This window comes from Cebus imitator, unplaced genomic scaffold (assembly GCF_001604975.1).
Source record: "Cebus imitator isolate Cc_AM_T3 unplaced genomic scaffold, Cebus_imitator-1.0 Scaffold117, whole genome shotgun sequence".
NCBI lineage: Eukaryota > Metazoa > Chordata > Mammalia > Primates > Cebidae > Cebus > Cebus imitator.
This window is the reverse complement of record NW_016107432.1, coordinates 10,201,872-10,227,529: the sequence shown is the minus strand read 5'-3', so window position 1 is coordinate 10,227,529 and position 25,658 is coordinate 10,201,872. Positions and strand designations below refer to the sequence as shown.

At 37.7% G+C, this 25,658-nt stretch overlaps 1 protein-coding gene across 3 annotated transcripts in view; it reads right to left on the bottom strand.

Moving 5' to 3' along the window:
• Positions 1-25,658, bottom strand: part of LOC108311670 (hydrocephalus-inducing protein homolog) — a 225,281-nt gene that overhangs the window by 62,604 nt on the left and 137,019 nt on the right. For all 3 annotated transcript variants that reach the window (XM_017539206.2, XM_037742244.1, XM_037742245.1), the window contains 2 exons: positions 13,169-13,287; positions 7,718-7,941 (listed from right to left, as the gene is read on the bottom strand). In XM_017539206.2, the coding sequence (XP_017394695.1) occupies positions 7,718-7,941; positions 13,169-13,287 (343 nt within the window). The remainder of the gene's footprint in view (positions 1-7,717; positions 7,942-13,168; positions 13,288-25,658) is intronic.

Below are 25,658 nucleotides of genomic sequence, written 5' to 3'. Positions count from 1 at the left end.
GGCAATTCCTCAAAGATCTAGAAATAGAAATACTATTTGACCCACAAATTCCATTACTGGATATATACCCAAAGGATTATAAATTGATATATTATAAGGACACAGGCACATGTATGTTCATTGTGGCACTGTTAACAACAGCAAAGACTTGGAGCCAACCCAAATGCCCATCAAAGATAGACTGGATTTAAAAAAATGTGACACATATACACCATGGAATACTATGCAGCCATAAAAAAGGATAAGTTAATGTCCTTTGCAGGGACATGGATGAATCTGGAAACCATCATTCTCAGCAAATTGACAGACAGAAAACCAAACACTGCATGTTCTCACTCATAAGTGGGTGTTGAACAATGAGAACACATGGACACAGGGAGGGGAACATCACACACTGGGGTCTGTTGGGGGGTGGGGGCTAAGGGAGGGATAGCAGGGGGTGGGGAGGGTGGTGGGGGAGGGATAACATTAGGAGAAATACCTAATGTAGGTGACGGGGGGATGGAGGCAGCAAACCATCATGGCATGTATATACCTACGTAACAATCCTGCAAGATCTGCACATGTACCCCAGAACTTAAAGTAAAATAATAAAAAAAAAGAGGAGAGAGCCAGCTATGGTGGCTCTAGCCTATAATCCCGGCACTTTGGGAGTCTGAGGCAGGTGGATTACGAGGTCAGGAGATTGAGACCATCCTGGTCAATATGATAAACCTGTCTCTACAAAACATACAAAAAAGTTAGCTGGGCATGGTGGCGCATGCCTGTAGTCCCAGCTACTTGGGAGGCTGAGGAAAGAGAATTACTTGAACCCAGGAGGTGGAGACTGCAGTGAGCCGAGATTGCGCCACTGCACTACAGCCTGGGCGACAGTGCAAGACTCTGTCTCACAAAACAAAACAACAAAACAAAACAAAACAACACCAAATAGAGGAGAGAGACAGAAGAGGAGGTCAGAGTGCTGCAATCTGAGAACTCAACCTGGCTTCGAACACAGAAGAAGGAAACCATGAACCAAGGAATGTGAGCAGCCTCAGGAACCCAAAAAAGGTTAGGAAATGGGTTCCCTCTAGGGCCTTGAGAAGGAAACACAGCCCTGCCAATGCTGATTTCAACCCAGTAAGACCTGTGTTAAGTCTACAGAACTGTAAAATATTAAACATGTGTTGTTTTAAGCTACTAAATTTGTGAAAATTTGTTACAACAGCAAAAGAAAACTAATCTATTCAGGTATCTTGTTTACCTTCGGAGTAATAATTATTTTTCTCCATGGTCCATGTCTTTATCTGTAGGTCAAAGGTAAAAATGAAAAGTATCCCATCTGTGTGGCAAAACTATATAGACACACAGATACCAGAAAACACACCAAGTAAGAACCTTCTAACTCACCAAGCTCCAGATGTTGGTGGTGTGTCTGACATACCATGCAGAATATGTTGATGCCTTAGTGTAATCACAGCAAAGCCTCAAGGCAAAAAGTTTTGTGTCTTACTTTCTCATGAGCATTTAGTGTATCTCATGCTAATGGTCTGAAGTGGTTTTAAGGACTCAGCCAGGAATTAAGATCCAGTTGAGAATGAAGTCAACAAACAGGCCCATAGGCTATATGCTTAACTTTTAAAAGAAGCTTTTAGGGACCAAAGTAACAAACAGATCAAAAGTGTCTGACATGCACAAGATACCAAAGAAAGTAGGAAAGAAGTTAAAAAAAATTTTTTTTAACAAAGCAGACATTTAATCAGCGCAGAAGTTTAAACAGCCAGAGATACGTGACACTTATTCAAAGGCACATGTAACTGAGGGAACTGTGGCTGAACAATCCCATCTAGTTAATGCCAGAGGTTCTGGAATTTTCCTTCTTACTTTTTTATTGCCAGGTACTCATTTCTCAATACCACATAAGCTAGTATGCCTTGAAAGATCAGAACAAATATTATATTTTTACTCTTTCTATTTACTCTTTCAACTACTTGACACAATATTTTCAGTGGTTGGATAAACAATGCTATGCAATGAATGTGATTTTTTAAATTACCTGTGAGTTTTCTTCCCTCCTATTTTTACATACGTGAATTCATAAAGTTTGAACCATAGCACATATTTTGTATTCAACTTGTCTCACTTACATATTGTAATAATTGATTCATTCTCTCTCGTCTTTAAAATTATAATTTTAACAGACCCCTGCACAGATTTATGGTACAACCTTGGCATAGGCCTGTCCAAACATTCTGAATCCCTGTGAGAATTAATGTGACTATATCTAAGTCACATTAAAATAGTCACAGGCCTATTTTAAACATTTCATATAAATGAAATGCAATGTGTTGTTTTTTGTGACTGACTTCTTTCACTTCTCATAATGTTTTCAAGGTTCAGCCATTTATGACACCATTATAAACCTTGAAAACAACATTCATCCATTATGAACCTTGAAAACATTATGACAAGTGAAAGAAGCCATCACAAAACACCATGGTAGCAAGATTCATCCATGCTACCATGTTGTGACATGTATCAGTACCTCATTTCTTTTCCATTCCTTTTTATGGTCAAATAAGATCCCATTGTATGGATATACCACACTGCATTTATCTTTGGCTACTATGAAGGATACTGTTATAAACAGTCATGTACAACTTTTTGTGTGAATACATGCTTTCAGTCCTTCTGGGTATATACCTAGGAGTGGAATTGCTGGTCATATGGTAACTCCATGTCTACCTGTTTGAGGTGCTGATAAACCATTTTCTAAAGTGGCTGCCATGTCTTACATTCTCATCAGTGTATAGGGGTTCTCATTCCTCCACCTTTTCACCATCACTTACCATAGTTCCTCATCTGTAGTTTTGATTTCCTGTTGTTTTTGTCTGGTTTTGGTAACAGGGTAATATTTGCCTCATAAAATGAGTTGAAAAGTGTTTCCACCCTTTCCTTTTTTGGAAGAGTTTGTGAAAGATTTATGACAGTTCTTCATTAAACATTCAGTAGAATTCACCAGTGAAGACACTTGATCCTATTTTTTGTTTGTTTACTTATGGTCAACATGGTCCAAAAATATTAAATGAAAAATTTCCAGAAACAAATCACTCATACATTGTGAAGTGACTGTCATTTTGAGTGGTGTGATGAAGTCTTGTGTCATCCATCTCTGTCCAGCCTGGGTCATGAATCACCCTTTTGTCCAGTGTATTGCCACTGCATATGCCACCCCCTCGAAGCACTTAGAAGCTGTCTTGGTTATCAGATCAACTGTCACAGTATTGCAGTGCTTGTGTGAGTAACCCTAATTTTACTTTTGCACCTTGGGACCTAAAAATGCAGAAAAAGGGAAACTTTTGTATTTTTCATCTTAAAAGTATTGTCATCCAAGTGAGCGTGAAGTAGTATCTCACTGTGGGGTTTTGATTTACATCTCCCTGAGGATTAATGATGTTGACAGTCTTTTCATGTGTTATTAGTCTTTTGTATATTTCCTTTGGAGAAATGTCTACTTAAATGCTTTCTCCATTTTTAAATTAGATTATTTATTGAGTTAAAATTGTCCAATAATTTATTGTCCCTTATCAGATATTTGAGTTGCAAATACTTTCTCCCTTTCTGTAGGTTGTCTTTTCACTTTCTTGATAGTATCCCCTTTGAAGCACAAATTTTTTTGCATTCTGATGAAGTCTAATTTATTTTTTCTTTGGTTGCTTGTGCTTAGGTGCTGACACCTGAAAACTACTGTTCATTTGGTTTTTGGATATACATATTAATCCCTTTTTATTTTGGAGACAGAGTCTCACTCTGTCACCCAGGCTGGAGAGCAGTGGCACAATTTCGGCTCATTGCAACCTCCGCCTCCTGGGTTGAAGTGATTCTTCTGCTTTAGCCTCCCAAGTAGCTGGGATTACAGCCATGCATCACCATGCCTGGCCAATTTTTTTGGATTTTTAGTAGAGACCAGGTTTCACCTTGTTGGCCATGCTGGTCTCAATCTCCTGACTTCATGATCCATCCACCTTAGTCTCCCAAAGTTCTGGGATTACAGGTNGAGACAGAATTTCACCATGTTGGCCAGGCTGGTCTCAAACTCCTGACCTCAGGTAATCTGCCCATCTTGGCCTCCCAAAGTGCTGGGATTATAGCTATGAGCCACTGTGCCAGGCCTATCTCTATGTTTTCTTCTAACAGTTTTTTAGTTTCACATTTGTTTCACATTTCAGTCTCTGAGCCATGTAAAGGCAGTTCCCTCCTACTCCTAGTTTGTTAAGTTTTTTTTTTTTTTTTAATCATAAAAGGGCATTGAATTTTGGCAAATGCTTTTTCTGTTTTTATTGAGATAATCATGTGGTTTTTGTCCTTTGTTCTATTAATATGTCAGGTTATATTGATTGATTTTCATATGTTAAGCCAACCTTTCATTCCTAAGATAAATCCTACTTGGTATGAGGTATAATCCTTTTCACATGTTGCTGGATTTGGTTTGGTAGTATTTGACAAAGATTTTTGGGTCTAAATCCATAAAGGTTATGGGTTTTTAGCTTTCTTTTCCTGTAATTTTTTTTGTCTGGTTTTGGTATCAGGATAATATTGGCCTCATAAAATGATCTGAAATGTGTTTCTACCTTTTCATTTTCTGGAAGAGTTTGTGAAAGATTTATGACAATTCTCAAACATTCAGTAGAATTAACCAGTGAAGCCACATGATCCTGTTTTTTGTTTGTTTGTGTCTTTGCTTTTTGGTCAGAATACATTACAGGTCTATTCAGATTTTCTATTTCTTCTTGAGTCAGTTTTGGTAGTTTGTGTCTTTCGAGGAATTTGTTCATGTCACCTACATTATTTAATTTTTGGCATACAACTGTTCATAGCATTATCCACTAATCCTTTTAATTTCTGTAAGGTTGGTAATAATGTCCTTTCTTTTATTTCTGTTGGGTAGAGTGTGCTGTAGATGTCTGTTAGGTCTAGTAGGTTTATAGTGTTCAACTATTTCCTTTATGATCTTCTGGTTTTATTATTATTGAAAGTGGGGTATTTACATCCCCTACCATTTTGCTGAATTGTCTATTTCTCCCTTCAATTCTGTCTGTGCTTCACATATTTTAATGCTCTGTTATTAGATGTGTGTTTATAATTGTCATATCTTTTTGATGAATTCACTATCTTATCATTGTAAAATGTCCTTCTTTGTCTTAAGTAACAATTTTTGTTTTAAAATCTATTTTGTCTGGTATAACATAGCCTCTGCTTTCTTTTGCTACTGTTTGCATGATATACACTTTTCTAGCCTTTTGGTTTCAACATATTCATATCTTTAGATCTAAAATATGGTATCTTGTAAAAAGCATATAGATTCATTTTTTTTTGGTTTGATTTTGTTCTAATTCATTCTGCCATTCTCTAACTTATAATTAAAGTATTTAATATGTTGACAATTAATGTAATTGCTGATAGGGCGGACTCATGCTACTTATTTTCTATATGTCTCATGTCTTTTCTGTTCCTCTATTCCTCCATTACTGTCTGTCTTTGTGTTAAATGGATATTTTCTACACTTTTAAATTCCCTTGTTATTTCTTTTAATGTATTTTTAAGTGAGTTTAGGGAATAGTTTAGACAATGGGTAATCCTGAATTTGGATAAATAATTTAGAGTCAAATGTGAGGGGAGTAGTATTCATGCAACAGGAATGTCTAACAAACCCACATACACGAGTTACTGCACCTAATATACAGCCTTGCTTGAAGAAGGAACTCAATAAGAATTTATTAAACAAATATCCAAAACACATATTCATTCCTAAAAAGTGTAGCTATGTATGTGTGTTGATGGTAAGACATAGTATTAATTATTAGGCCTAAACTTAAAATGAGGAACAGCCAGGTGAAATTGGAATAAGCTTTTTTATTAAACTTGAGGGGCAGTTAGCTTTCCTTGGCTAGCATTTTCCCTTTCTTCTGTCCACCTGAAAAGTAAACCTGCTCCTTTAACATCTCATACTTTCCTACCTACAGATAGGGCCATTATTCCTTTTATCATAAGTGTTTTTAAAAACAGAGCTTAAAGGTTTTATCTTTGCTACTTATGTATGAAGGCTTGCTTATGATACTAGATGCTGTTAAAGGTATTTATAATTCAAAGCAATACTTCCTGATGCCCAGTAGTCAGAAAGCTTCCAAGAGTTTAACTGCTGGATCTTATCAAAGGCCCTTATGGGACCAGGGGATCCGTGAACTGGAGACAAGGTTATATTCACAAGTTTTGTTCTTCTGCTTCTTCACTGCTTGTCATGACAGATGAGATGTTATGAAGGTAGGAAGGGGACTGAAGTTCATATAATATGAAAGAGTATTTCCATCCTTCTCATATTGTATACACACCCAAAGGATGTCAACCATGGGCTGGGATAAGTGGGATGCATCTTTGTGAAGAGTCAATGTCATTCAAATATTTGGAAGACAATCCTTATTTTTTCTCTTATAACAAACACACATGTATTATGTAAATGTCTTGTGAATGTTTCAGATAAGTCTTGGGACTTAAAACAAAAAAAGATTATGATTGTGACAGGCTGCTTTGGCCATGCCACAGAACCCTTGAGGCACACACATCCACTCTCTTTAGTTGTTGGGGGTTGTGTTACTTTGCTAGGGCTGCTGTAACAACGTACCCTAGACTGGGTGGCTTAAACAACAGAAGTTTATTTCTGTCACTGTCAGAAGGCTTGGTGACTGCAGGGTTATTTTTTTCTGAGGGTCTCTCTCTTCAGCATCTCTTTATTTTTTCACATGGCCCTTTTCTATGTGGGTGTCTGTGTCCTAATGTCCTCTTTTTATAAGGACACCAATCATATTGGATTAAAGTCCACCTATCTGACCTCATTTTGCCTTAATTACCTCTTTAAAGGCCCTATGTCCAACAAGAGTCACATTCCGAGGTACTGGGTGTTAGGACTTCAACATGTAAATACTAGGGGAAACAATTCAGTGAATAACAGGGACACTTAGGTGGAAGAGTTTGAGAATAAATAGTAATCACCTCTCAGCTAATCTTGAGATTCTGAATGTATAGTAGGTATCATGAGATGAGTACATTTTCCTTGGATCCTTCAGGTCATATGTCTCTATCTCTTTTCTATGTTATCCCCAGGTCTTGCCCCAAAGGATACCTCAGCTTACAGATGGAGGGAAGTCTTGCTAGCAGTCACCAGAATAAGAGAAAATGCCATGGTAATTAACAACCTACTGCTGTGGGAATCCAAACAGAGTCACAGCAATGTGTTTACAATGCTTGGAGAGATGATAGTGGATCATGTAAATAATTTCCTTAAAATAAGAACAAAACACAAACGTTTAGAGAAACTGTGATAACGGCCAAAGCTTACCCAAGATGATTTTATTCAGGTGTTACTGTAATAAATTATTTTCTCTAAACATCCTAAAACATAGAGAGTAACTAGAAACTAGTTTCATATCTAAATCCTTATTTTATAAGACAATGACTTGTAGAAAAACTAGATCTCCAAACAGCATCTGTATCTATATCATAATAATTCATATATGTTCACTAGGGAAACACTGATGGAAATTCAACACACTTTGTTATGCTGATGTGTTCTTATCAACAGAGATAGCTATGAACATCCAAGACAGGATCTACTTAAAAAGCTTAAAAAGGCAATAGGTCAAAACTTCAGTTAGTTTCTACACTAGTTATAAATGTACCTTACCTAATGGTCAGTTTCACAGGCTCCGGTGCCCCACTGATATCGACCAGGAACTCTTCTTCAAAGTTTCCCAGGATGGCAGGGCTGAAGGAGATCTGGAGAACTTGGACTCCACTTGGTTCAATGATGCCTTCCTTGGGACTGAAAACAAAGCAGGCCCCCAAAGGTGAAGTTGGAGGGGCCATGCTGAAGAGAGCGTCGATGATGCCTTTGTTGTACAGTATCGCCTATATCAATAAAAGGCAAGAATGTGAAGGTTACTGGACTTCCGACCCATTTTCATATAAGCATGTGTCTGTATTGTTTAATACCAACAAAGGGAAAGTTGTGGGAATTAAGAGCAAAAGAAGAACACTCCGGGACAAATGAATGGTCTGATGCCTTGAATGTTTGAAGACAGAACTCCCAAGCCAGAAAGTAATTTTATATTTTTAGTCTCCTCTTTAAAATGAAATTAGTCATATATATTATGCTTGTGCTACAGAGACTGACCATCATCACATATACTGTGAAGAGCCTTAAAATACTCCCTTTTTTGCTACTCTCTATAAAGTAACCAAGGGAAAGTATTTCTCTTAGACGCATGAGAAGGCTGAGGTTAAGCCACATACTTAAAAAGCAAGTTAGAATAGCAGAGTGAGAATTACCTATACCTATGTTTATAATGTAGCTTGAAGAAGGTAAATGACACATCATTGTGGATTCCAGATGACAAGGGTTCTCTTTGTTGTGCTATCAGATTTCGTCCTATTGAGATATTTTCATCTCAGATTCTACTGGATGGATGATTGTTTTCAGATTCTTATGCAAGCAACTGTTTTACTATAAAAAAGTTATATTCCTATATTCTAGTGTTCTGGAGGCATGTCACTGCCCATATGTGGTCATACACTGGGTTTAGTGTGTGCACGTGAAGAGCTCATGCCTGAGCTCCTTCATCACACTCATGACATTCGGATCCTTCATGGCTCAGTCGACTGCCCCTACAATTCTTGTGCATGAACCTGCACTACAGCCATTTTGTTCTATCCTGGCTTCCAAAGACACCACCTCTAATCCTTGCCATTGCTGTCCTAACACCTACAGGGTGAATAGCATGTTTTCCTGATTTACATAGGAACCACCCTCAACCTACACTTAAGGCTTTGGAGGACAAAGAGCATGAGAGATTTCAAAGAAACTTTCAGAAGGATAGCAGGCAAATGTGAAGTGTGTCAGGAACCCGGAAGCTGAGGGAGGAGGGTCCCCAGAAGTAAGACGGGAACAGAGGTCAGGAGAGTAAGTTCGGAGCAAAGGTTATAGATTTGTGATTTTTAGTTAGAGGTTATTATCATCCCTTACCTTGAGGAGGAAAGTAATTCCAATGAGGTATGATTACAGAATCCAGAGGACAAATGTTTAGGGGATTGAGTGGGTGCACAGGAAATAGTGGTTGACTATTTTAGATTTCTGTTTTGAGAAGATGAGTGGTGAAAGGTGAGAATAGCAGCGGTAAGGCTTTGGGGATGTGCTGCAGGGGAGACAGTATATTTGTAATAAATGAGATAATGCATACTCAGTGCTCAGCCTAGAGGAAACCCTCACCAAAGTGCTTCCCATTGTTGTAAGAGAAGAGAGCTTGGTAACTAAGGGAATAGAGTCTGAGTGGATGCCAAGGAGGATGAGTTCAGGGGCTCAGGTTGCAGGGAAGAGGGCATCCAGAACATATAGTAGAGAGAAAGAGTCAGCAGCCTCTGCAGAGGAAGACAGTCTCTTCTGCCAAGAGAAGATGGACAATGTACCAAAATAGAAGCATAAAAAATTGCTGCTTGCTATTTTATTCATCTTTTCATGTTTCTTTCCCACCTCCCTCATTCTAAGCTCCCTGCTAGTAGGAACCAGGCTTCACCCTTCATTCCTTTTAAAGAGACCACGTAGAAAAGTGATTATGGCCAGCAACTCTGCAGCCAAATTGCCTGGGTTCAGACTTCAGCTTTGCCATTGACTTACTAGCTCTGAAGTCTTGGACAACCTACTTAGTTTCTCTGTGCCCCAGTTTCCCGATCTGTAAAATTTAAGTACTAATAACTTCTCATATTGCTATAAAATTAAATTTATTAACTTAAGTAATTTTTAGAATTGTGTTTGGCAAATATTGCTTAAAAATGACAGAGGCTGTTCTTACGTTTTTGGTTTTTTTTGTTTGTTTTTTAAGAGACAGGGTCTGGCCCTGTGTTCAGGCTGGAGTGCGGTGGTGCCATTATAGCTCCCTGTAGCCCTTAACCTCTGGGTTCAAGCAATCCTCTGCCTCTGCCTTATGAGTATCTGGGGCTACAGGTATGTGCCACCACACCCAGCTGATTTTTGTGGGCTTTTGTAGAGAGGGGGTCTTACTATATTGCCCAGGCTGGTCTCAAACTCCTGGACGCAAGTGATCCTTACGCCTCAGCTTCCCAAAGCACTGGGATTACAGACGTGAGCCACCACACATAGTCAGTGACTGCTATTTATATCCCCAGTGCCAAACAGAATGGTTTAAATTTTACCTGTGCTTAAGAAGTGACTAATACATACTAGTGGTAACATGAAGACAAAATGAAGGCATTAGTGGTAACTTAGAGGACTCTGTTCTTCTCTTTGAGAAGATGCATGGATTGTCTTTTAGTTTTTTTTGGTTAGCAGAAATGTTTTGCCCATATTTTCTGTACAGTAAGAATTCCTCCATTTTTAAGAAGATGACATCATTCTTCTCCTCCTAAAAAATAAGCACCTACTTATGAATATAGAAACCAGCAATAGTTTTGGGGCACAATTCAGAGGCCTTTTGATTACTGATAATCATCTTCCCCTTGAGGTGTAGCTCCTTGGAGAGAAGAAAATTTATAATCAAACTTTGCCTCTCATTTGTTTTCCTTCTTAATTACACTGGGGAATAGAGTATACTCTTGGGGTTATGGTTTATTCTTTATGTATCTGCTATGCTCAGCAATGACTAAGGGCAATAGCTAGTTATTCAAATTTGCCTCAAGTAGGTAATGCAATAAATTGAAAGAGAGATGCAATAAAGCATCAGCATTAAATACGCAAAGAGTGCAAAATATTCCCATAAGAAGCACCTTACCGTGTCCTTCTCTACCACTGCACAGCTCTCAAAACTGTGCAATCTGATGCATCACCTCATTTAACACTTTAACTGGCTGTGGTTTGCTTTACTGTTAAACTCAGGGAGGGTGGGAAGTGGTGGCCTCAAGTACACTTACGCTGAATTATATTCAGGGAAACCCTACCCGTTCTGCATCAGAACTAAAGGTTCTTTTCCGATGTAGCACTCATAAGTTCAGTCTGTAAGATGTAAAGGAAATTCGCACTGGATAAATTACAGACAGAATACCGGTTTAATGAGAACGACTGGACTTTGCTTCCTTCTCCCCTAAGTGACCTCTCAAATGCAATCTGGTACAGTGTGGGATACAGCTGTGTCACTTGTCACTTCATGACAGCCATGAGACGGACTTCTTCATTTACACTGTGCTCCTATGCACAGGCCCTCTCATCCTGACATTAACATCTCTGTTTACCTTCTGCATCGTCCCATTTAGGCGACAGTTACCGTAGTGAACATGGGAACACAGGGCACTATCCCCACGCCACGTTAGGTTGGGCTAAGAGTAGAGTGTGTTGGGTTTACCCAAGGGGAAAGGGTGGGATGCTGAGAACCTGAAGGACTGAGAGGCCAGCAAAGGCCTTCTCTTCCCAGAACAGGAGAGAGAGCCCCAGTCCCCCAGGGCTCACTAACATTACATGCCACAGGACCCTGCCAAGTTACTTAACTCCTCTGGCCGTCAGGTTTTTCTTTCCTTGAACCCATTTCCCCTTTTTCTGTGCATGCAGCTAATGGAATATGAATGTAAGTGAAAAGTGCTACCTTCTATAAAAATATTATATGCGTTCCCCCATGCCCTTTCCCCTTTTGCAGTCTTTGTAGACCATGTGGTAGGGGTGGCCAAGCATGAGATGTTCCAGCTTCTCTGCTGGAAGAGAGCCCCTGCTCACTAGAAACCTTTGTTTTGACCTTTATGTAAGGCATAAAAGAAACTTGTAGCATACTGGAGGTATTATGTATTTTGTATTTGTTTGTTACAGTATCTAGCATTACTTAATTTCTCTAAAGCTCAGCTCACCCAGCTATAAAATGGGAATAGCATTTGTACCTCACAAATAGTTCTCACAAATAGGGTGTTTTTTGTTTTTGTTTTGTTTTGTTTTTTGAGACAGAGTCTTACTCTGTTGCCCAGGCTGGAGTGCAGTGGCTTGATCTTGGCTCACTGCAACCTCCACCTCCTGGATTCAAGCAATTCTCCTGCCTCAGCCTTCTGGGTAATTGGGATTACAGGTGCCCGCCACTACGCCCATCTAATTTTTTTATTTTTAGTAGAGATTGGGTTTCACCATATTGGCCAGGCTGGTCTTGAACTCATGACCTCAAGCGATCCACCCACCTTGGCCTCCCAAAGTGCTAGGATACAAATAGCACTTTTGTGAGGACTGAATGAATGAATGAGTGTCAAAGCACTAGCACTGTACTCAACACACATTAAGGGAGATGTTGTGTATGGTATTAACCACTACATGATCCATATTTCTCATATGCAAAAGAGATGTAATAAAGCCTAACTTTCACAATTTGGTAAGAATTAGAAATCACACACAAATACACAGACATGCACACATAAGCATGAACCTGACACCTATTTGTCACTCATTACATATATGCTTTGAATACCTCTATAAAAATACAAACATATACAGTTAAGGAACCTTTCCAAAACGAAGTTTCAAGGGTTAGAGCCTGATATAGTGTAAAAAATGTGCCCTACATACAAACTCAGTGATGGGGAGACAATGAAGTAAACACTGATCCTGAAGGACTCACGCATACATCCGGTAAAATTTCACTTTCTAATTAATTGGAAAGATAACGCAGGAAAGTCTCTTCCACAAACTATGATTGGTTTTTAAAATGTGGATTGGAGGCCGGTGCATTAAGAGAAAATTCTGAAGTGTGAAAACAGCTATGCTCATTAGGACATTCTAGAAAATGGAAAAGGTTCTCTATCCTCTGATCTGTGGAATTTACATTGTCAGAGAACAAGCACTAAACAGATGGGGAGATGTATTTATGGGTTTTCCCTTTGCAATCTAAAAAATGATGAGGATAAAACCAGTTAAACTATGGCTTTGATGCTTTTTATCTTTTACTAAAGTGAGCGAAGGCTAATGAGGATAAAAAAGTTGCTCCCCTCACGATGGCCAAGCAAGAAGAGGAAGAATCTGAGTACTCCAGGGCCTCAGTAAGGAGTAATGGCAAATGAATGTGATTGCACACAGTTTCTATCAAATAAAAACACATAAGATAAAACAAACCCAAAAAGCCAAGTACTGTTTGAAGTCTCGACGAACACCTCTAGTGCTTACCTCATAACAATGTACAGATCCAGTGAAAACTTTCCCAATATCCAGCAATTCAAAGTTCAAGCGAATCTTCGGTCCCATTCCTTCCCCTTTGATTCGGAGGGGCAGACGGATTTCTCGGCCTAGAAAAACAATTCAGACTTTATTATTGAAACAGTGCTTCACTGCCCCGAATTACAGTCCCTCATGTACATTACCAATATAAATAATCAAAATTATTAAACAGCTTCCTGCACTGCACCAAGAGAACTACAATTTAACTAATGCTAAAGATTCATCCTATGTGGGAGTCACTCGTAATCCTGAATGCCAAAATCCTGACTGCTGAAACTGTGAAACACCAAAATCCCAAAGATATAATTCTGGAAAAACAAAAGACATTCTTTAAAATGTAATTATTTACATTTTAAAGGGAGATTTACTTGAGAAGCATATAAAAACACAACAGAACACTTCAAAGGCCACTTTGTACAATACAATAGGCAATAACAAAATATGTATTTTTGCAAGCATTGTTGTAACCAAGCGAGTTATAGAGAAAGCGCCATACTCTGAGATTGAATCAGGAGTCCTTTATTGCCGGTGACCAAGAGACAGCTAACACTAAAAATTTTCTTGGCTCCGACGAAGGGGCTTGATTCCTTTTTATGCCATGCTTAGAGAAGGTGGGTGGCAAAGCGGATTTAAGCAGAAGCAGAACAAGCAAGTTAGATAAGGAAGCTGGTAACCAGGGGGCAGGAGGTTCCCAGGATTGTTGGTTACCATGGGGAGTAGCAGGGGGGACTTTCCATACAATCAATTGCCAAGAGGGGTAAGTTATTCGCAATAGCAGGTAGACTCACCAAGCAGGATGTAGTTACAACAGTTACAAGGTACTGGGTACAGAGTGACCCAGCTGTGCACCCAAAGGAGAAATGGCGGGGAGGGAGAGGCTAAGATAGAGTTTGTCAGACTCACATCTAAGATGCAGTCTGTTAGGCTATTACAGCATAAACACAGGCAGACTAACAACAGTCACATGGGTAGAATGGTTATGAGTACACAAGCTATATTCATAAACAAACAGGTAAAGAGGGCAATGCAAAAATGCATGCCATTGTGGTTGGTAACTGCAGGCACCCAGCTTTGTAATTGTGGTTGCCTGAAATACCATGACAAACAACCTAAGTCTTTTGACAAGATAGATCAAAAACCATGATGGGTCACCCCACATAGGCAGTTTCCCAAAGAGCTGAGATCTCTAGAAATTTTATATTTCACAAATTCAGATGTGCAAAAAAAAAATCTTCATTTATTAAGGAAGTGTCGCATTTTTATGTACACACACAATATGCTTAGGCACAAAGGCAACGTTGTGATAATGCACTTTTGTGGAGTCAAATTTCTTATGTCCAAGGCAGCAGAGGAAAAGTTTGTCCCAGCTCTCAGAGACAAACCAATGTGCCTTCTGTATTTGTTCTCTCCCGAGTCCCCAGCTGGTTGGATGGGGCCTGTCAACACTGAGGACAGGTTTTCCCCATCAAGTCCACTCAGACTTACACATAAATCTCCTCTGGAAACACCCTCACAGATACACCCAATATTATGCTCTACCAGGTTTCTACCAGTTTCTACTGGTCAAGCTGACATCTAAAATTAAGCTCACAGGCCCACCCCTTGTCAACCTGGCACCCATACATTAAACCATACTAAATTTCCCAATAAAGACAACAGGTAATAGTTCTACCTAGCATGATGCAATCAGCATAATACAACTATCCTGTGTGCAGATGAAAACACACCAATCCCTTCCCTGGAACTGGGTTTTCAGGATTTCAACACTTGGGATTTTAATCTTTCAGGACTGCAATTTTTGGGATTTTAGACACCAGGGATGCTAGACTTTAGGAATTTAGAGCCTTAGGGGATTTGATGTTTCAGGAACTCAAGATTTGGGATTATAGCATTTTGGATTGTGTCTTTTGGTATTGTGATCCAAATATTTTATTTTAAGGAAATAAGAATACTGCTAGTTTTTTTATTTTTAGGGAGCAGACTGTATTGCAATTTAGGCTGACATTTTAGCAGAAAAAAAAATTTTTTTTAATGTAACCCAATCCTCAACCTTATTCTAAAGTTTCTTATCAAGAAAAGTAATTTTAAATCAGAGAAAGGTAACCACACTGATTGATGCTTCTCATATAATGAGAACCAACATGGGCTTCAAGGAAGATCCAGAGTCCTAGGGATCTAAGTCTTGGGGGTCTTACCGATGCTTACTTTTGCTGAGTTTCTTCCATGTAGAGGTAATGAAATGCACTTAACAATATCCATTATAACACATCTACAATGGACCTACGGGCAATATAGACAATACAACCTTTGAAGTATTGACTGGTTTTGTTACCCCTTTTTAAAATGAAAGTATTTTTGTTCAATAATACAAAATTTGAAGAGAAAGTGAGTAAAATTATCTTACAATTGTACCATCCAAAGATAACCACTGTTAACATTTTGGTGCCTATCCTTTTATATTTAACTGTATCCCAATACTGTTAATGTAAATGGTAGTGTATACGATATTATTAACCTGCTTTTTTTCACTTAACAATACCTTTGGAACATTTTAACATATCATTACCTAAAGATCTACCTTATCCTTCTTAATGATTACGTGGTCCACTGTTGGGAGGCAAATATTTTTAAATCTCTTATTGGACATTTAAGAGCCTTCCAACCTTTCATTACAATTTACAGAGTAATTACTATAGTCAAACATGTATCTGTAAACAATTTTTCCAATTTTCTTCCAGCACTTTGAAGATGTTATAGCTTTCCACTGTTTCTGTTGAGAAGTTAGCTCATAGTCTTGTTGCTCATTTGAAACAATACGCCTTGTCTTGTGATAGATTTAATTTGTATGCACACATATGGATTTATTTTCATCTTTAGGTTTTAGAAGATTTACTATAATGTTCCCAGGCATGGTTGCACTTATCCTTTTGGGGGCTTGTAATACTTATCGAATATGTGAGGCCAGGCACGGTGGCTCAAGCCTGTAATCCCAGCACTTTGGGAGGCCGAGGCAGGTGGATCACGAGGTCAAGAGATCGAGACCATCCTGGCCAACATGGTGAAAATACAAAAATTGGCTGGGCGTGGTGGCGTGCGTCTGTAGTCCCAGCTACTCGGGAGGCTGAGGCAGGAGAATTGCTTGGGCCCAGGAGGCAGAGGTTGCAGTGAGCCAAGATTGTGCCACTGCACTCCAGCTTAGCGCCTGGTGACAGAAAGAGACTCCGTCTCAAAAAAAAAAAAAAAAAAGTGAACAAATGTCTTTCATCAACTCTGAAAAATTTTCAGTCATTATCTTTTCAAATACTGTTTCTTCTCCACTTTTCACCTGTCTTGTGTGTGTGTGTGTGTGTGTGTGTGTGTGTGTTTGTGTGTCCTTTTTCTTTATTTTGTCTCTACATGCTTCAGTATTTTCAGATATCTCTATGTCTGGCTATACCTAACAAGCTGTTAAATTCATCCACTGAATTTTAAATTTGTTATTATAACTCTTCAGTTCTAGACTTTTAATTAGAATGTTTCTAGTTTTCAGATCTTTGCTTAATTTTGATAAAAACATTTTTAAAATCTGTCTCTGATAATTCTATTATCTGATTCTCCATGGGTTTGCTTCTATTGTTTACTCTGGTTTTCTATCAGATTGTCTTACCTCCTCATGAGCTTGGTTACTTTTTGATTGAGTCTGGATCTCCATATATAAAAATTATAGACATAATTTAAAGCCATAAGACAATATCTCCCTCCAGCTTCTAGCTGGTGACTGGGGAAGGGGGAGGCATTAGTAACCCTAGATAACGTAATTTAGGTGTTCTTAACTAAGATCTTGTGAGAGAATTAAGCCCTGTAGCAAATCATTTGAGTGATTATTTTCTCAACTCCCCCAAGAAGGGTAGGCAGCTAGCATCATCCTAGGTATAACAGAGAAAAATTAATTCCCCATAAACAATAGATGCCTTAGAACACTAGGGATTAATTATCTTCTGGATCTCCAGGGAGAACTGTCTCAAATTAAACCAATAACTGAACAACGATTCAAAGCTGAATTTCAATCTCTGTGAGGACTGGTCCATTTCTAGTTCACTAGGTCCTACTCTAAAGCCTGGGGGATTAGATGACTAGGGTCCTTCCTCCTGGGACATACCATGGACTTTTGTTTTCTTTTTAACCTTACTTAAGTTTTCACCCTCTCTGCAGTTTTTACCAAAAAGGCAGTGTCTTTAAGGATAAAGTGGCCCCCAAAGTCTGACGGTCTTGGTTTCTTTCTCCTGGATCTTGGCCCCATGCACTGGTAGTTCTCTCTTGCCTTAAAAAACAGATTAAAAAAAAATACGTTGCCTTGCTTTCCTAGGTGTTCTTAGAAAGAAAGAGTTAATTTAAATTACCAGCTTAGCATTTATGAAAGATTTCCAGAACAAAGGGATGCACATTTGATATTTTGATAGCTACAGCATCAGACTATCATACTGCCCTCAAGAATCATTGTGCTGGCCGGGCGCGGTGGCTCAAGCCTGTAATCCCAGCACTTTGGGAGGCCGAGGCGGGTGGATCACGAGGTCAAGAGATCGAGACCATCCTGGTCAACATGGTGAAACCCCGTCTCTACTAAAAATACAAAAAATTAGCTGGGCATGGTGGTGCGTGCCTGTAATCCCAGCTACTCAGGAGGCTGAGGCAGGAGAATTGCCTGAACCCAGGAGGCGGAGGTTGCGGTGAGCCGAGATCGCGCCATTGCACTCCAGCCTGGGAAACATGAGTGAAACTCCGTCTCAAAAAAAAAAAAAAAAAAAAAAAAAAAAAAAAAAAAAAAAAAAAAAAAAAAAAGTATCATTGCGCTAATGACACACAAACATCTGTAGTATTTAAGGGTTCCTGTCTCTCCACATTCTCCCTAGCAGTGGAGACATCACCACTTTGAAAACCTTTGATAGTTTGATGGCTTTCCTTAAAAGCCTATCATTTAAATTTCAAGTTCTCTAAGGAAAGAAGATATATTTCCTCTGTATGGATATTCTGAATGTTCAAAATACTTTTGATGCTCCATTGATGTAGTTTTCAGTATTACAGAAAGTACGTTTAGAACATCCAAGTGATATTACTTTTATTATCATTTTAATGCCTTGTGATATTTTATGTTCCACTATCTTCTGTTGCTGTTTAGCTTTTATATCTTTAATGATTTTCCCCCATGAATGTCCTTTAAAAACAGAATACTTGTCCTTTTGTTCCTTCTAGTGCTTGGCAACTTAGCGATCATTAGACAAGCATTACTTTGATTATAAGAAGCAAAAGCTATCCTTGGGATGACTGATTTATTCAAAGGGTTCCCCTACTCCATCCAATCCCTGGAAAAAAGGTTCCTCTAAAGATCAGGTGTTAGTGGTAACAACAGACTATAAATAAAACTTTCAAAGGGCCCAAATCTCGTTACCCTACTCTATTATTTTTGAGGTCTAGACTCTTGGCAATAATTTACTCTTTGGTCAAGAGAAAAGTATTTTGATTGAGATCCAACTTTCAGAATGGCAAAGAAAGAGAACTGAAAATATATCATGGAATAAACTGCAGGACTATTTATAACTGTCAGGCCTAAAACTTTTTCCATCTATTACCTTGACTGCCTTTCTTAAAAAAAAAAAAAAAGAAAATGGAGATGTGTTGTAATAAAGCAGTGAGCCAGTGTTTCTTTGGTAGTCATTAATTACTTCAAAGGAGTTTGTCTTATTTGTAGCTAGCCACTTCCCTCACCCAGGATAGAACAGGAGTACAAGTAATCCCTAGCCTTGAGTTTTTAAGTGTTAGTCTAAATTTTAGGGTCATATTACAAATGCTACTTTTCCACAAGATTTTCTAAGCAGTTATTTTTCTTGTCTTGGCAAAAGGCAGCAAGAGATACAACCATAAGGAACTAGTAAGCTTTAAGGGCAGACTCTGTATTGGAAGATCAAAATATTAAAATATTTTAAAACATAGAGCAGTTCTCATTTTTGACAATAGTGTTCTGATTTCACACATGAGAAGCAGGGAGATGCACTACAGAACCCCCTGAATGACCCTGAAGTTGCCAAATGCAACAGGTTCCACTGCATTACATACAACAAAATGCAAACCATTAGCTTTCAAAAACTGTCCATCTGCTATGGTCTGAATGTTAGTGTCCCCTGAACCCCGAACTCGTATGTTGAAATCTTAACTCCCAAGATGATGGTGTTAAGAAGTGAGGCTTTTGAGAGGTGATCTGATGATGCGGGTGTAGCCCTTAAGAACGGGATTAGTGCCCTCATAAAAGTGGCCCCAGCAAGCTTATCTGCCCTTCTACCATCTACTGGTGCCTTGATCTTGGACTCTCCAGCCTCCAGAATTCTGAAGAATAAATTTCTGCTTTCATAAACCACTGAGTCTATGATATTTTGCTGTAGCAGCCTGAACAGACTAAAATACCATCTAAGATATTTTAGATGCTCAATATTATACTGAGTTCCATTTCTGTGCAGTAAGAAAAAACTCAGAGGGAAAAAAAAGTCTAAACAGAAGAATAAACTGCCATTATTTACTCATATTAAGACTGTTGACCTGGAAAATAAATAAATCTATAAATAAATTTTTTAAATTAATAAGAGAGAGACTGTGTATGATGGCTCATGCCTGTAATCCTAGTGCTTTGAGGGACTGAGGTGGGAAGATCAATTGAGGCCAGGAGTTCAAGATAAGCCTGGGCAACATAGTAAGACCTTGTCTCTACAACTTAAAAAAAAAAAATTAGCCAGGCATCATGGAGTTAGCCTGTAGTCCCAGCTACTTGGGAGGCTGAGGCGAGAGGATCACTTGAACCCAGGAGCTCACGGCTGAAGTGAACTATGATCACATCACTTGCACTCCAGCCTGAGCAACAGAGCAAGATGCTGACTCAAAAAATAAATAAAACAAAATAAACAAGAGGGTAAAACTGAGGATTAACAAACATTTACAAAAGTCAACTGTATTTCTATACACAGCAATAGTCAGAAAAATTTAGTTTTCAAGATTCTATTTATAATTCCCACAAAAATATAAAGTATCTAAAAATAAATCAAAAAAACCTTCAAAGCATAACTTGTAAAACTTTATGAAAAGACATTAACAAGGATTTAAATAAATGAAAAAATAAATAGAGAACTAGACTATATTCTTGAAAAGGAAAATTCGATATCATTGAGGATGTCCATTTTCCCCCAAGAGATTTGTATCTATAAATTCAATGTACTGCTAAACAAAAGGCTGGCAGGTAGAAATTGGTGGAGTTTGGTGGGTTGATTCTAAAATTTAAATGGAAAGTCAAGGGGCCAATAACAAGAATACATGCCGAAAGAAGAATAAGTTGGGGAACTTGCCCTTTCATAAACTCAAATCTAGTAGAAAGTGACTTTAATTAAGATAGTGTGGTACTGGGGCAGAAAGTGCAAAGTGACAAAGGAAACAGAATAGAAAACTCAGAATAGATGCACACATACATGTGAATTTGATTTGTATCAGAGCAGGTATTGAATATCAGCGAGGAAAGATGGCTGCATAGTATAAGCAGCTAAATCTGCTGATATCCACATGGGATCTGTGGTAGGCTGAATGATGGCCCCCGAAGATATTTACATTCTCACTCCTTAATGTAAATATTACCTTACATGGCAAAAAGGGTGAATGTCGCCTTGTATGCCAAAGAGTAATTCAGTTAATAATTTTGACATGGGGAGATTAACCTGGATTATCTTGGTGGGCCCTAATATAATCACAAATGTCCTTAAGAGGAAAGCAGAGGGAACCTTGACACAGAAGATAAAAGACAATGCAATGGTGTAAGCAGGTTAGAGTGATGTAGCCACAAGCCATGGAATGCTGGCAGCTTTAAAAGCTGGAAAAGACAAGGAACAAATTTTTCCCAGGAATCTCCAAAAGGAACCAGTCCTGTTGACACCTGATTTTAGCTCAGTGAAACTGATTTCAGACTTCTGAATTCCAGAACAGTAAGAGAATAAATGTGTGTTGTTTTAAGTCACTAAGTTAGCAGTAACTTGTTTCAGCAGCAATAAGAAACTAACACAGAGTCCTTCCCATCTGCGCTACACAAAAGTCAATTCAAGTTGGATCAATGTGATGGTAAACTACAAAACTTTTTAGAAAGCAATTTAGAATGATCTCTTTACCAACTTGCTGTAGAGAAAGGGATTTAAACAATACTAAGTGAGCAAATGATAAAACGAAAGATTATTAAATGCAATTACATTAAAACTTTTGTTCACTAAAATCACCTTAATGAGAGTGAAGAGACAAGACACAAACTGGGAGAAGATATTTGCAGTACACATAAAGCCAGAGTTTTATCCCAAATATATCAAGAGCCCCTATGAATCAACAAGGCAAAGACAACGCAATAGAAAATGGGCAAAGGTCAAACGGGAATTTCATAGGAGATAAAACACACATTTCATCCAGTCAGTATAACATGCTATTTTCATTAATATAATGAAATTCATAATTGCAGAAATATCAATCAAAACCACAGTGAGATTCTGTTTCGTACCTAGCAGAGGAGGAAAATTTTAAAAGTTGATCAATTCTAAGAATAGTCAAGATTGAGGAGTAAGGTTATAGGCACATCTCCTGCAGGTAGGAAAGTAGATTGGCACAGCCCCTTTGGAGAAGTCTGATGGCCTAGTAAAGCTGAGTGTGTAAACCCTGTATGTCCTGGAGTTGCCACTCCTGGGGACATATCCTAGAAAAACTTGGTACCGTGTACCTAGAAACATATTCAAGAATGTTCATAAGAGCATTATTCTCAACAGCATAACAGCATTAAACTAGAAAAAACACAAATGTTCAACCAGACAGGAATTTTTATATATTCAAATTATAGAATATTAACTGTTAAACTATAGCCTCATGCATGACATGAGAGAATCTTAGAAAAAAAATAGTATGATGATATTTATGTAAAGCTTAAAACATGCAAAAATAAGTTATATATTGTTATGGGTTATACCCACACATGGCTAAAAACAGTATGAAAAAAAATCAAGGAAATGGTTAACTGACTACACAAAATTTTAAACGGATAGTTACCTCTATGCAGGAAAGAGAAGGACACAGATAAATTTAAGATATGGTAAAGCCCCATTTCTTAAGGTAGGTGATGGGTTCATGGTTGTTTATCTTACCATTATTCCTTACACCTTAACCATATATTACAAATATTTTGCGCAATTTTTTTTTTTGACATGAAGTTTCACTCTTGTTGCCCAGGTTGGAGTGCAATGGCACGAGCTCAGCTCACTGCAACCTCTGCCTCCTGAGTTCAGGTGATTCTCCTGCCTCAGCCTCCCAAGTAGCTGGGATTACAGGCATGTGCCACCATGCCCAGCTAATTTTGTAATTTTAGTAGAGACAGGGTTTCTCCATGTTGGTCAGGCTGGTCTCGAACTCCTGACCTCAGGTGATCTGCCCACCTCAGCCTCTCAAAGTGCTGCAATTAAAGGCAAGAGCAACCAGACCTGGCCGATTTTGTGTAATTTCAATATAAATTCTAAAAACACAAAACGAAACTTACTGAAATGTTAACTAATACATTTTGTTGCATGTTTGTGTGCACAAAATTTCTTGGAACTCTAAAGCTCATTATCAGAATTTTCACATTCAATAACAACATGACATAAGTTGTTTTACCTAAATTCATTATCTAAATGAAAACCATACTATAATATGAATGTATGCATGTGCTAGCAAAAACATTTATGTCTGCTTGAGTTTCAGCAGTAAAATGTACTGTGTTATAGCCTAACCTCAGCTGTTCTGACGAGACAGATTTGTTTCATGCTTTCCTTGTTTAAAATGTATTATGTTTTATCAGCTCATCTTCCCACAATATCCCTGATGGTTTAGCCCTTCATGGGTCCTGGAGTTTGTTTCTGCCAGGTACTGAGGGCAACCCCCAACCAGGGAAAGATTTAGACAAAATCTTTAGATTCTAGACTTTTAGAATCTTTAACACTTATTTCATTGTTTGCATTACAGTTCATGTTTACAGCAGTGTAGAAAGAAAATGTAATCCATGTCTAAAATTGTATGGTGTCTTTACATGCTACAAACCAATACACCCATTTTATACACTTATTTAACATTATCGAGATAATTTGTATGTTTAAATGCCTTGTGTAATACAGAAATCTTTGATGAGTTGTTATATAGTGTTTTAAAATGTTTTAGAAAAACTGGATAGAGTTTCTGGATGGGCTGGGAACTTGTTTCTGATAGTTACTAGAATGGAACAGGATTGCACTATTTCAGAGGAACCATGTTCTTTATCAGGTAATGTGGTACAGGACAGGGACCGGGACTGTCACAACCTAGAATTCAAATCTTGAATTAAGAAGCTCCACAGACAACTCACCTAAATTTTCTAAGCTTTAGCTTTCTCATCTGTAAAATAAAGACAATAACTCCAGCCTATTTCACTGAATTACTGAGACACAAATGAGATTAATTACAAATATATTTGTGTTTATATACAAATGTGTTCATATACTATAATGTGAACATAAAATTTTTATGCAAATTTGATTTATGAGAGCTCTGATGCTGAATATCAGTCAGGAAAGATGAATTAGTATAAAGAGCTAAAACAGCTAGAAATCCACATGAGATCTATGGCAGGCTGAATAATGGCCCCAAAAATATTCACATCCTCATGCCTGAGTCTGTAATTATTACCTTATAAGCTAAAAGATGTGACTAAAAATTTTGAAATGGGGAGATTATCCTGGATTATCTTGATTATGGAAGCTTAAAAATTGTCTTGAACTTTGGTAGTAGGGATCCCATCATTTTATTCTTCTTTTCCAAAGTTGTTTAGACTATTCTAGGTTGTTTGCATTTCCATATGCATTTTAGGATCAGCTTGTCAATTTCTACAAAAAAAAGTCTTGGGTTTTAATATTGATTTCAATTAAATCCATAGATGGCTGTTGGGGAGAAATGACATTAAGATGTTATTGAATAACCATATTGAATTTACCAATCTATGAACAAGCCACAGTTTTCTATTTGTTTAGGTCTTTAATTTCTGTCACTAATCTTTCAGTTTTTAGTATATGGGTCTTGTACACATTTTGTCAAATTTATCTCTAATCATTTTATATTTCTCAATGCTATTATAAGTGATACTGCCTTTTAAAATTTCAATTTCCCATTGTTCATTGTTAGTACAGAGAAATATAATTGATTTCCCTCTATATAGATCTCATAGCCTGCAAACTTGCACTAGTTACTTACTACACTTATTTTGCAGTCTTTGTTTAAAATGAATGTTCTCCAGAATCATCCCACAGGTTTTGATTCAATAAAATATTGATAAAACCCAAGAATCGACATTCCTTTTTTTTTTTTTTTTTGGGATGGAGTTTCACTCTTGTTGCTCAGGCTGGAGAGAATCTACATTCTTAATGAGTAGCCAGAGGGATTCTGATACAGATTCTCTAAGAACATTACTTTGATAAAGTATGAAAATTAATAACATTAATTTCTGATGGCATGTCCAAGTTAACTGATGCAGTTCATTCTTTTACCCAATATGCAAAAAAAATAAAATTGATGAAAAACATGGCAAATATATATTTTAATGCTTTTCCAGGTTCAAAATAAAGGAAGGAAAATATCAGGTTCCAGAAATAAAAAGGGAACTAAGCTAGCATAGTAAACTAGTGAGATGACCCAAAGAAGGGCCAGAGATTTGTAGAGTAGATGCAGGCCTTATGGTTTAGTGGCTCCAGTTTTATCTGGGAATGGGGTAATTAAACTGAGATTCTAGCATAAATCCAGGACCCTATAAAGACCACCTCTTTCATAAAGGCAACTAGAGAAATTCTACTCATTGGTCTAGAGAAACAGCGATGAAGTCTGTCTTCTACTGAATTCTGAATAGGAGGAAGAGCCTCCAATGAGAAATCAAAATCCCATGTACATATATGAGATCCAAATTTACACTATCTGATAGGTGCAAGACTCAGAAACTGAGAAAATAAAAAATCATGGGACCCTTAGCAGAAGAAATAAAAACCTGCTCTGAGAGAACAGTTTTATGATTCAGTACCCATGGCAAAATTGAGTTCATGATACAAACATTTCAAACCATCTGAAGAAATAATCCAGTAGGAGGAAAATCAGTGATTACTACAAACATGTGAGCTCATACCCTAAGAGTATGAAATAATTTTTAAAAGTCTCATATAGCATTCTTAAAATCTTGGAAGAAGCAAATGGAGAAAAAAAAACAATAATGAAATAAAATATGAAAATATTCAAATTAAATATAACTTCTAAAAAAAAAAACCAAGTTAATGAATTAAAAACTAAATAGATAAATACACTGAAGAGTAGATATAGCTGAAGAAAGACTTAGTCTAACTAGAAGCAAGATTTT